This window comes from Aphelocoma coerulescens, chromosome 2 (assembly GCF_041296385.1).
Source record: "Aphelocoma coerulescens isolate FSJ_1873_10779 chromosome 2, UR_Acoe_1.0, whole genome shotgun sequence".
NCBI classification, from domain to species: Eukaryota; Metazoa; Chordata; class Aves; order Passeriformes; family Corvidae; genus Aphelocoma; species Aphelocoma coerulescens.
This window is the reverse complement of record NC_091015.1, coordinates 39,178,874-39,192,177: the sequence shown is the minus strand read 5'-3', so window position 1 is coordinate 39,192,177 and position 13,304 is coordinate 39,178,874. Positions and strand designations below refer to the sequence as shown.

Below are 13,304 nucleotides of genomic sequence, written 5' to 3'. Positions count from 1 at the left end.
TTGTCTTCTGACTCATTTTCTATGTGTCAGAAGACATGCAAATGTGTATATATGCACAGAGCACAGTGCTGATAATGCCAGGCTCACAGGTTCGATCCCTGTATGGGCCCTTCACTTAAGAGCTGGATTCCATGATCCTTCTGGGCCCCTTCCAACTCAGAATATTCTGTGATTCTGTGATACGCATACAAAATTTGACAACCAATGACACAAAATATAATATTAACCCAATTCCTCCTCTTTCCATGATTTCCCCTCAAAATGCTGTGAAAATCATTGTCTAAAGGCAAAATACCATCTGAAGATAGATGCTGTATCTACCAAGCAGAACAGACAAAGTTATTTAAGCCAGAAGTCACACTGAGGCAAAGAAAATAAAGAATAATGAAATGATGATCTGTTTAGAAACAAAATTTATCAGAACTGAAGTTTGCTCTAGCTGTTAGCACTGGGAAACACCAACTCTTGGTACCATGTGGCCAGGCTGACCTTGTAAATATGCAGTCTGGATCTTTGAACTTACCCACAGTATCATCTTGAACAGGATTTGTGGAATATGATATATGCCTTGCTGATGGACAGCCTGGTTAAAACAAAGGGTGGGAGAACTGCTGGGCAAGGGGCTCGAATAAATGACACTAACTCACCCGTTTTACGAAGTGGAAAATCATCCTTGGCATCCTGTGCTCCTGGTAAAGTGTATTTGTACGGTGGCGAGGCCCCGCTCAGGGGTGGAGAGCTTTGATCCAGTGAGGTATGGTGGGCAGCCCTGCAGCAGACACAGAGGTCACAAATTAGCAGTCACTGAGGTGACCAGCAGTAACTATCTACACATGTTGTACACATCTCAGCTGTGTTTATGTTCTCGTTCGTCTAAGTGTGCACAAACCACAGGCTCATGTAACCAATTTCACTCTTACAGTAAGTGATGGAGCTCCTCGGGATTCCCAAGAAAGCACTTTTTGCACTCATTATAGAAGTCACAAAGGACAAGATTCATGTTGATTTACAGACATGATCTGTCACCAGTTTGGGGAATTGACCATTTCAGGTGGTTGCATTTCAATATGAATCAGCTGACACAACAAAACACACAACAAAAGCCATTTAAGGCTTGTTAATCATGTACAAATAGATGTATATTGATCAAGCCTTCTCTAAAAAATGTGGGGGATTTTCAGGGCAGGAAGGCTTGTGTAAAATTAACCAGAAATATTGAATTATTATCTGTTGGATATCCCCCTCCCCCAAATTATTTAGTGCACAAGGTAAATGAAACCTTGAATTTAAGTTCAATTTGTAAATCTTGTGAGGACACCACTCTGCAGCACACAGCACTCATGTCAGCAGAGAAGCTCCAAGCTGAAGAGTATTTTCTGACAACTGCTGGATGAAAGAAATCTTGTGGGCAGAGCTTTCTGAACAATTGCAATAGAAATTGCATCATTTGGCTCAGAAACAGGTTGGGTTTTTTGGGGAGGGGGGGGTTCGTTGATATTTTTATCTAGAGAGGGAAAGAGGGAAAGGAGTGAAACTTTAAAACTTTGTGTTTATCTAAACATAATTTTACTTGGCCTTTTACAGACTCTGCTTGTCTTTCCAAGGCAGTGTGGTTACTCAATAATACATCTCTGTCATGAGAGGAAGTACTACTTTCTTCAGTGTAGCAGAAGGCATCCTCTGCAGAGCTCCTCACTCTCAGTCATCTGAAGCTCAGATTATTAGCTCAGAAATCTTACATATTTAAGAGACTTGTATGCATTATTTGGAAGAAAAAATTTAAGTACCATATCTCCACCAAACACAATGTAACTGTACCTTAAATCATGTTACCAAAATGCTCTGGTTAGCTCAGAATGCAAACTCCAAGCATCAGCCTTCAGTAATCCTTTTGAAAAAGAATGAGTAGAACATGGAAATCTAGTGAACCATATGCATTTCTGTTTGTCCGGTTGAAGGTCAATTTGGGCATGACATTGAAGTCTTTCAGAAATGTGGCCAGAGTTCATTTTATTGGATTCATTTATGTGGGGAATAAAAATTGCAAAACTAAACTCTTAACATGTCAATAAACCCTTTTCAGGACTCAACAAAATCACTTGCTTCCATGGTCTAAGCAGATTCTTGACAAGGCCAGGTTAACATAAGAATATGCAGTTCAGATACTAAAATCCATGAGTAAGAAAAGTTAAATGACCTCTGTCTTTCTCAAAATCCTTGTGAATTACTTACACCATTCAAGCAACTTCACTGGAAGCAGAGCAGCATCTCTTCAAGAAGAAATGTTTTGTGATTGATTCAAAATCCAAGTAAGACAAACACGAAGTTGTTCTAACTGAAAAAATTTAAGATTCTTGCAAAAATGACAGGCGTAGTTGTAAAATTTGTGGTAAAAACAAAAGATGAAGCAGCCGAAATAAAAACAGTTATACAAATTTCTGAGTCTTGTTCGGTATAGCTCTCATCACTGAACACTGAATACTCCTCAGTTCAACCAGAAATACATCACTTATGGCTTTTCACTCATTTTTGGGCTGAGCTTCTGCCTTGCTCTGGAGGCAGACTCCCAACACCCCTGCTGGAAAAGCATTCTGCTAAGTTTTAGCTGACACCTCGACGAGACAAGGAAGCAGCTTAATACTGAACATACGTGTACCAGAGCTTGGGGTGGCGGCTCATGGAATGATTCTTCCCGTTTGCTGGAGAGTCTTTTGTTGCCGATTTACTCAACAGGAACTCTTGAAGCTTCTGCTTCACTTCTGTACTGGCCACTGCCCCTAAGAAACACAGAGTTAAATGTATCTTATCTTTAATTTTAAAAAATTACCTTTTTAAAGAAAAGAAATCCCCAAACAGAGGCTGTGCCTTATTGCTGGAAGTTTTGTAAACTATAAAAAGCTATTGGTGGAAAAAAGTCAAAATGAGAAACATTTGGATTAAATGCTTGTCTGTAGAAGCCTGAAGCTGGCCATGACCCAAAAATCCAGTGAAGTCATAAGGAATATTTCAACAGTAGATGAGGCCATTTATCCAGAGCCAGATGTACCTAAAGAATTTAAATTATTTCCTGATAGTTTCCAACAATCCAAATACAAAACCAATGATAGAAGTAAAAAGACAGTAACAAAAGGTCGGTTTGAGTTTTTAGTAATGAATGTTTTTTCTTCCAAAAAAGTAATAGTAGTAACACAGCAAAACTGTCCTCTGAACATTGTCTTAGTTATAAACAGAATACTGCAGAAAGAGTCAGCAGTGAGGCTTTTAGTTGGAGCCCCTTAAGAGCCTCTACCTGTGATGTCTGGAAGACAGAAGAAAATGCATTTTGACCTCTCTCAATGCAAAGCAAAAAGTAGAGCATGCCATTGTAAGGTTAAACTGCCAATTGCAGCTTGCAGCATGGGACATGCTTCTTTACTCACAGCCAAAATAGTGTTCATTAAAGAAAAAAAGTATGAAAATAAAAAATCTTTTGGTTTTCTGTAATCAGTGACAAAAAAAAGGGATGAAACTCCATTTCTTTCAAAGCTGCAGCACTAAGGCATACTTGATACTGTAAGTATTTTGTTACCCAACCCTGACACACCACATCTGAGCTGCTGAGCATGTCCCATGTGACCCATTGCCCATAAAATACCTCTACTACCTCTCTGCTTCATATCCCAATTCCCCTGCCCACATCTTCTTTCCCTCCTCTACTCCTTAAATAGATTATCACCACCAACAAACTCTGAGGCTGGGGCTGGGCCTGGAGGGGTCAGAAGTTGCTTGGCTGGCTGCTACATACTGAACAGCCACCCAGCAAGTTCAAATTGAGAAGGGAACCACTGAGGTCACATCTCTGCTCTTCCTCTAGCAGGAGCACTAATAAAGCCCAACTGTTCATGTGGAGGCTGATTTTTTTAATACTGCTTAGGGGAACCTTCTGTTCTGCAGTTTCTACACGCTCACACTTCTGGGCCAGTAAGATGGAAATTTTTTTACGGGCTCATTGTTCTTCAAAGTACTAGAAGCACCCTGGACACCTTAATTTCTAAAGCCTACAACATGGTACACCTACAGCTGTTGAACTGATAGATTTTTCCACCCAAGAAAAAAAGGCTCTTTTCTGCTTCAGTCTTTGCCAGTTAATTCTTGTGCTCATTTAGCAGGGCTAGTAACAGTACCTGTTTGTGGTAGCTTCATTTTGAGTATCTTCACCCTGTACTTCAACCTGATTTTCAAACTGACCTCACTAAAGAGAATTATTTGTATCTGTCTCCCTCTAGTGAGGGCCAAACCCCAACAATTCTTTGTAGTTATTTTCCTTATAGCTATATATAAGCTAGAAATAACTCTTGGTTGTGCCTCATGAAATGGCATCAAGGACAAACAAAGGACAGTTTGAAAAAGTACTAGCAAAATATTCAGAAATCTCATCCTAAGATATTCTTAAATATTTAATTTTATTTTCCGTCTTGAAACAATGCTCAGCAACTAATTTAATGTTCTGCTGTGTAGTGCTTTCTGTACTGAGAAATAACCTCTTCAGAAAGTTCTTGTGTGAAGCTTTATGCTTTCAAATTTCCTCATTTTTTTATAGAAAGAGCTTGACTCTTGAGCTGCATATATACAAGTCTGTCGAACTGCGCTTTCCTGCAGTCTTCCAAGTCTGCACACAAACCAGAAATGTGTTTCTGTGGGTGCAGTGGGTGGCCCTGCCCTTCTCAAAGCATAGACTTGACTTCTGCGTATTTCACACAGGAACAGGCTTCCTTCAGGTTCCTGTTCATAGTTCATTTTGGCTGGGAGAATGCAAAGGGGAATAGATTAATTTCGTATTAGGATTCATGGTGCATTGGCTCTTACTTTCTCGTCCTCTTTCTTTGCCTCGGAGGGAAGGAAGCTGTTGCTCCCTGCGATGCCTCTCCAGTTCCTGCTCTTGTCTTTGCTGCTCCAGTTTCTGCTCTTTTTCAAGGAGTTCTTGCTGTTGTTTAATGGCTAGGAGTTCCTGTTGTAACTTGCACAGAACAAAAAGACATGAGACAGTGCAGTTTTCTAGGTCAGTCCTGGTCAAAACAACCCCCTTGAGTAACTGAGGATCAGTGCTTGCTTTTATGCTTACACTTCTTTTCATCTCTTAACTGACTTTTAAGTGGCATAGTGCATTACTGGCTGTCACCAAATTGAACTGTAATGTCAGGTAGCAGCCTGCTGCTCTGGTTTCACTTCTTTCTCTTTTGGCAAAGATGCCTGGAAACTTCACATTGTTCTTTGCCTGGGCATCACCCAACTCTGGCTGCTGTGCTCTGCTGCATTTGTCAGCTCCATCGAGTGGAAGCTTAGCACAGCAGCACAATGGCAAGTAGATAAGGAAAAAAATGAAATGAAAGGCAAGATCATAAATTCTCAGTCAAAATCCATTATAGCAATCCTACTATAGTGCAAGCAATCCCACAAATCTTTTTTTTTTTGCATTATGTGAGGCAGCTCAGAGAAGAATGAAAACACTATCACTATGATCTGCCTCCATTTTACAAATGCAAACATTATGCACTTGCCTATCAATTTGATTTGTGGCCACAAACTCAAGCAGTAGCCCCCAAAAAGCAGTCTTTTAATATACTAAAAACTGTATATACCAAAAAAACAGTGATATTGAAGTTCAGATGAAAGTCCAGGTTGTAAAATAGGTAGCTTGATTTTTTGTGAATGTGGTAACTTCATGAACTTGATGATTCTCATAGTATTGCCTTGGTCTGTTGTGAACAAGTAGCTGCTAGGTGCCAGCAGTTTTGCTTTAAAAGGCTTTTATCACCCTGATACAGAGCAAAGAGCACTCAAACACCATCTGTCAGTCACAGCAAACCTTTCAGGCATGTTCCCTTTCCACGTCTGCTTAAGCATATTCATTTTGCAGATAAAGTAAGGGATAAATGAAAAATGTTGCTACCTTTATGTGCTCCTGGAGCTGGGCCTGATGCTGGCGGGTCAGGTTTTCATGCTGCTTCTGAAACTCTGCAATGAGCAGTTGTTTCTGAATTTGCTGCTGCTGCTGGATCAGGAGCAGTTCCTGCTGTAGCTGCTTTTCGCGCATAATTGGGTCCACCATGGGAACCATCATCCTGAGATCGGTTCGCAAGTCCAATGGCGAGATAGGCTCCAGCGCCACGGGAACCTCCGACTTCACATCCACTGTGGGAAGAAAACAACAAAACGTCTATATATTAAATGTAACAGGAGAAGGAGAACAGAGAGCATTCCTACTGGGAAGAAGACCAATTTCACTCAAAGACTGTTTCAACGTACAGACATTTAATGTACAGTACAAAACATTTAATGCAGTCTACGCTGTACTCAAACTTCAGCATTCCTACCAGCGACCGGAGATATTGCAAATTATTTAGCACTTTCTTTCTGTTCTCTGCAAAAATACTCCCAGATTACTATTCTGCTAAACAGGTTAACACACAACCCAGTTCTAAAATCATGTCGTAGCCCAATGGAGCAATATTTAGTGAGAATCTCCTAGGCACTATTGATGCTACACAATAATCACTCAGGGCACTCCCTCAGCATAAGATGAAGGCCTAGCAGCTCCCACTGCGCTGCAACAGATTTTGCAAAGCTAGTGTGTGGATTTTCAGAGGATAGTGTTACACATGAACAGCTACTTAGTGCTACATGGCTACTGCATATAAATATACCTGGCAAACACAGAGGAATAACATATAACATGGGAAAATAATTTCACACACAAATTGAGACGTTTTAATACAGTTTTTTGAGAAGTTTTTGGAAAAGTGACCACCATGATTGGAGCGGATTAGACATAGCACACAGAAAATTAATTATTTAAATTTGTTGTAGCAATGTTATACATTGTTAATCCAGCATTAAAGTACTTAATGGAGGATTCTCTATTTTCTATCTCCTAATTTAAATTCGAAGGGACTAAAAAACAGCAGAAGAGAGAGATTTGATCACTTTCACTACAATACTTGTAAAGCTCTGGTTTTCACATCAAGTGAAGAGAGTGAGTGTAGCTTTATCTGTTTCAAAAGAACAAAAAACTAACAAGTAACACAACTACAAGAGGAAAATAAATAGCAGCTGAAGGTGTCTGCTAAAGCTCAGCAGTTCTGATTCCATCCACAAGAGGACAGTGAAACACAAACACATTCACTCCAGTTCCTATTCCTCCACTATCTTCACTGGAAAAAAAGATGATTAACTGAAAACAAACATGCTATTGCAAATTACTTGGAAACAAGATTTTAAGCTTATTTTCTCCTTTTGCTCTGCAGCAGCTGTATTTGTTTTCAAGGAGAAAACCAAAATGAAACAGAAATAGTCTAGTAAGCAGAGGCAGCAAAATTGAAGCAGTAGAAGTTGAAACTGCAGCAAATGGAGAGGACTGAGTTCTAACTGTACAATCAAATCCATTAGTAAGAGATTTTATAAAAAATAAGGGAAAAGGCACCAAATCTGTTCTATGCAAAAAATCTTTTCTACACCAAATCTTTTCTGATCACACTTTTTTACTCTCAAAATTCTGAAAACATACACCTTTTTTTTTTAAATCCTAATAACTGTGATTGTAAACCTCAGAGCATAATTTGGCCTCTTAACCCGCTATCCCAACAGAATGATTGTGTCTAAGTGCTTACTTTTGTTCTGAGACTAATAACTAAATTACAAAAAATCACCTTTAAGTTACAAAAACTACTCTTGATTATAAATAATTGCCACCGACCAAGAGAAGCGGACAGGCAAACCCCCAGCCTTTCATCCCATTTATTCAGCAGCAATCCACATTCCATTTGTCTAGACTAAATATAGCCGCGTTTATACAAGAAATCAATAGTGCTTGCAGAGAGCAGAGCAAAGACATGAATATTTCATCAAACCCGGGGAGAAATGGCAATCAGCAAACTGACAGCAAACCGTGTAGGCTGACTGGCCTGCCAGATAAGTCTCCTGTACTTGGACAATGGCTCATTGCCTGCAAGTCACAATCTTATCATCAGCACTCTTCTATTTTTAACATTAATTGCATTGTAGGTGACAAAGGTTTATCATGTTTAAAGGGGAGAGACGGATTTTCTTACATCTTCTCTGACAGGATAATAAGCCTTACTAGGAGCAGTAACTGGAGCTCAGCAAACCCTGCAGGGTCTGGTTCACAATAGTGTTTCCAAACTGAACCCCACAGGGTTTGGTTCACAATAGTGTTTGCAAACTGAACCCCGCAGGGTTTGGTTCACAATAGTGTTTGCAAACTGAACCCTGCAGCGTATTTTGCAGATACTGGCTGCAAATCAACCTCTACGGATCTGCACGGTGATTCAGGCTGATTATAATTCCTATGTTGGACCAGCATCCCATTTTTTAATTTTCAGAGAATTTAGGATGAGAGGAGTCATCCAGATTTTTCAAACAATGGAAATTTCCTTTCACTATTAGTAAATCTGCAACTGAAACCAGGCTCAATTTGGTAAGCTACACATTTTCTAGAATTTTCACACACTCAAATAATAAATCTAGCACCGGAATATCTACTTCATCAAGTTGACCTTAACCTCATCCCTTAATGTGGGGAAAAACAAACATTAAGGTAGTTCTAGACTTCAATCCATAGAAATCAATACATAATATTTCATGTAATTTCAGTGCCAATGTATACTGACCAATAAAGACACGCATTTATTTCCTGGCATAAATATTGCTAACACTAAGGTTACCACCAATACTTCTAATAATTGCTTACATAGCAAATATTAACTTTTAGGGGTAATTACTGTCTTAAAACTGTACTAAGTAACTGTTAGCTGGGTAATAGTCAACCTCATCAATGAAATTATGGTAAACAAGTAACTATAAGATCACCAATCAAACTGAATGGTTTGCTACTGTCCATTTCACAGTCCTAATGCCACAGGCCAGTACATTCTTATTTGTTACTAGCTGAAAAGAAAGAGACAAAGCAGCTCCGTGGAACTACGTCAGTGTGAAAAATGTGTAATGGAGCAGAGAATCAGAATCAGCGTCTTTAAAAGCTTTGACTTCTGGCTGAAACATCTTCCTCCCACCACCACACCATTGCAATTTTAAGCCTCTGGAGAGCAAAGGTGATGCAGAATGTTTACTCTCATTGGGGCTTTTTATGTTTTTTCATCCCCTCTACACTTATATATTCCACAGGTAAAAAATTAATGTCCTGATCAGTGCCCTCAACTTCAAATATCACGAGGAGCAGTGGGATGCAGGATCTAAGCAACAGGATTCATCAAAATATTAGACAAAGAAAGAAAGGGATGGATAATGAAAGCAAATATTAATCAGAGTTTGATAAAGGCTAACTTCACTTATTTTGCAGGATTTTTATATCACCAATAAAGTAAAGCTGCAGCAAGCATGGTTCAGAGTGGGACCCTGTCCTCACTCTCTCCACTGCAGTCCACAGAAGATCCTTCCCAATAGCTCTGCCAACTACAGAGCAAGCCTGGGATTCCTCTCTAAGGTTAAATAAAGACAAACTCTCTGAGCTCATGTCAGCTGTGGTGAATACAACAGTAGGCTGCAGAATATTAACTAAAAATGTTACTGAAAGCTCAGTGATTCCAGGAAATATGCCAAAATTTGAGTAGAAAAATATTTAATTTTCAGTTACAACACATTGCAAAAGGCATATGTATTTATTTTTCCTATAAATACTCAATTGCCTTTATCTTGAAACATAACAACAAAAACAGTCTCAGAAGAGTGTCCATATCAATTATACTCCGTAGATGGCACTTCCCACAGGGCTTTTGAAATTCTGTGGAAAGAAAATAAGACACTTGAAAAATGGCATCCTTGTTGAGTGATTTAGATGCTTGGAGCATGTGTAAAAAGAGGTAAAGGAGCTTGGTTGAACCCTCAGGCTTTGCTCTTTGAAACCACTCCTTACAATGGGAACACTGAACAACTGTTAAGTGTCCCGCTAAGAGATGGCATTTCAAGCTCTGTTTCTGGTGACTGGTTTCAATTCCTGGTGTATTAGAAACACAAATCTTCCAAATCACAAGTGTTAAAGGAAAACATCAGAAAATAAAGCAGCCTGCTTTCTTACCACCATCTCCCAAGAGGGGCAATCTTCTTTTTTTGTTGACAGTTACCTTTTTTGGCAGACATTTCTGCCACCTTTAAATCCAGGAACTTAAACAAGGAATGCTGTCATCAGCTGAACAGTCACTATTCCAGATTTGAGATGCAATCAAGAAGAATGCTAGCAGACTTGCTTATGGACCATCTTGTCCAGTACATTTATGATTCTTACATAAGAGGAACTGTGTGGACCGCTGGGACTGCAGGGATCCAAGTTAACCTTTTCCCAAAGGAACGTCTGAGTTACACTTTCAGGCTGGGACAGTAAAAAGGACTGGAGATAGGAACAGGGCATGAAGCTGGTGAGTCTCCTTCTCCTGCCTTGGTTTTTCAAGGCAAACTTATACAGGAGAAACAGTTAAGGTTTATAAAGTGAACAAGGAGGACTACAAAAGTTGGAATGCTAAATTAAACTTGTCCCTACATGGGACAAAAGACAGATGACAAGTTTCTCCAACCAGCAGTATTAGGTAATAAAAACATATTCCTGAAAACATACAAAACCCAAGTAAAATCTAGAAGAACTAGTATGCAAAGAAATGGCCAGACCTTACCCCAGACAGCATGCTGGTGAAGCATCACAAAGAAAAGAGAATGAGAGAGCTAATACCAGTGCTACTCTTTTGAACTCTGCTCTACAAAATAGAGCCCAACTAAAGTTATTATTAACTTGTACAGTACTTTTCATAGTTTTCATATGTTTTCATAAAATGAAAACAAACCAGAACAATTTCGCACATTTTAGTGTAAAGGAAACTGGCTCTATATGGTGTCTTCATTCAAAGAAAGTGAAATCACTTCCTTCTTGCAGAATTAGCCATCAGTCAATCATGACATAATCAGAGCACTAAGGAATTTACAGAAAAAAGCCCTAAATGCTGAGAAGAGCAGAAGATTCACCCCCTCCCTGATAAAGATAATACTTTAAATTTACTCTACAATTTAAACCTAGAACTTTTTTAGCCATATTTATGTGCCAACTCATTCAGGACTTGAAAAGCACCAATACCTGAAAAGCCATAATGGTGTCTTTGAAACAGATTGAAAAAAATCTTTGAAAAGAATGAAAAAATGAAATACCATAGGAGGCTGAAAGTTGCAGAAATAAGGAACAGAGAGTAAGAGGGAAATTTTGGCAGCCATGTGAAACACAAAGTAGCTGGCAGGAGATGGGACAGAGAAGGACTGGCCAGGCAGTAAGACACGAGCACAGGATGAAACATAGGAAAAGGAGTTAAAATTTCTCCTCTGAGAAGCTTCATTACAGGAGCACTGCTCCCTCTGTAATCTAAGAGCAGCCCTGGCACAGTGATAAGGTGGCAGTGAGGCCACAGTGTAAATAAGGAGCTAACACAGGAGAGATGTGCTCGTTGGGAGGATGATGGGAAATTAAGCGAGCAAAGTGGTTTTGAATAGCCATGACTAAAGAGGACTGAGACTGGCATGAAAACTGCCACAGCAATTGTTCAGTGTTCAAGAGTGCAGAAAATGTCCTAATCTGGAGCCTGTTCCCTGGAGGAGGGGCAGCTGGCAGCTTCCTGGGGGAAGCGGTGCCACAGCAAGACCTGCATGGCAGACAGCAGGAGCGAGGAGCCGAAATGTTAAGAATAACTAGTGACATCAGAAGTACAAGTCAGATGATCAATAAACTGTGAAAGGTTAGGTTACCTCCCATGGGATGCTTTCATCATTTCAGCTCTGGTAGCTAAAGTCTTGTACCTCAATTCTCAGCTCACATAATCTGTCATTCCTCTGTTAACTTCAATATAGGCAAAGCTTCTTTATGCCACCTGAGAAGCTTGATGCAGAGCCTCTCTCAAGAGTACAGGGATGAAAGAAGAAAGCCTTCAGAGCATCTCATTTTAGCATGGGGACAGAAGCATCCAGATTTAGGATGACACTTATAAAACTTTTTTGCAATGTATAAAATCAGCAGGTTTTTTCTCCACTCTCTCAATTATGTTAGAGAGTGCATCAAACTGAAAAAAGTGTCACCTAGATTTTACTGAATGTTATTAAATATTTTTGATTCATTATGTATCTTCATACTCACACTGGATTTCGGTTATCACAGGCAAGGAAAGCAGAAAAACAGCAAATGAAAATGGAAAATTTCTTTCAAAGGTAGCACAATGACTTTTTTTTGGCAGTTACGTACTCAACTGCACTTTGCAGTTTTAAAACTTCATCACTTGGAAAAGAAAAAATGCAAGAAATTGACATATTTCAGATAAGAAAAAATATTTTGCAGTTATTTTCTTGGATTATCTCTCAAGAGTCAGTAATTATTTCAAAAAGTACTATCATTGAATTAGAAGTATAAGTGAACTGTCAAACTTGATGAGGCACTCAATTCAGTTTATAGTATTAAAGAGAAGTGTAATAAATTAAACTAGAAAAGTATTCCCCTTTGTTCTAAAAAAGGGATCTTATCATGATTATACCTTTTTTCTATTTCTTTTAAGTGTTTGCATACATGTCATAATGAGAAGTAAAATAAATGCAAACAGTGATCTGGGCTTTGATTTACCATACTCTTATTTCCCCAGGGCCTGGAAAGGAAGCTCAAACAACCACAAACTTCTAAAATATCAGTGAGAGGCCTTGAAATACCAACACTGAAGTTACAGTTAGCTGGCTTTTGTAAAAAATCAAAGGCTTTATTATATTGATTTACTAAAATCAGATTCCTTCTCTCCAAATAGGCTTTTGAGTCAAACAGTCATAACAAGCACAAACATAAATACCATCTAATTTGTTATTGCCAGAAAGTTTTTCAATGTTATAGTGTTTGCTGTTTTTTCTATACTGAATATTTGAGTGAAAGTTCCACTTATGAGCCTGCCAGAGCTCATGCATATATCAGGCCAACCACTTCTGTCACAGAAATAAAGGCAAATAAATCACATCAGAATGTGAAACACTTTTAAACTCAAACCTGGGATGATCTGTTATCAAGAAATCCAAGCTGAGCTATATTTGGGTTTCTGAGCTACTTTATTTATATTTCACCTAGTAGAACCCTTACATACACATTTCTCTACACCCATCAGCACACAGGCATATTTTCACTTTCCAGAAAAAGCCTTTTTGATATAAGGAACACAAATACCCTAAATTCTAGATACTACTGTTGCAGGCAAGATAAAAACAGGACAAAGATAAATGCACATATAGTT

At 38.9% G+C, this 13,304-nt stretch overlaps 1 protein-coding gene across 4 annotated transcripts in view; it reads right to left on the bottom strand.

Moving 5' to 3' along the window:
• The window catches only part of HDAC9 (histone deacetylase 9), a 274,226-nt gene that overhangs the window by 218,989 nt on the left and 41,933 nt on the right, over window positions 1-13,304 (bottom strand). Inside the window, exons 2-5 of one of the 4 annotated variants that reach the window (XM_069007080.1) lie at window positions 5,930-6,171; window positions 4,846-4,996; window positions 2,651-2,777; window positions 648-769 (exon numbers count right to left, since the gene is read on the bottom strand). In XM_069007080.1, coding sequence (XP_068863181.1) covers window positions 648-769; window positions 2,651-2,777; window positions 4,846-4,996; window positions 5,930-6,171 — 642 coding nt within the window. The remainder of the gene's footprint in view (window positions 1-647; window positions 770-2,650; window positions 2,778-4,845; window positions 4,997-5,929; window positions 6,172-13,304) is intronic. The other 3 variants (XM_069007076.1, XM_069007077.1, XM_069007078.1) reach the window with 3 other exon arrangements.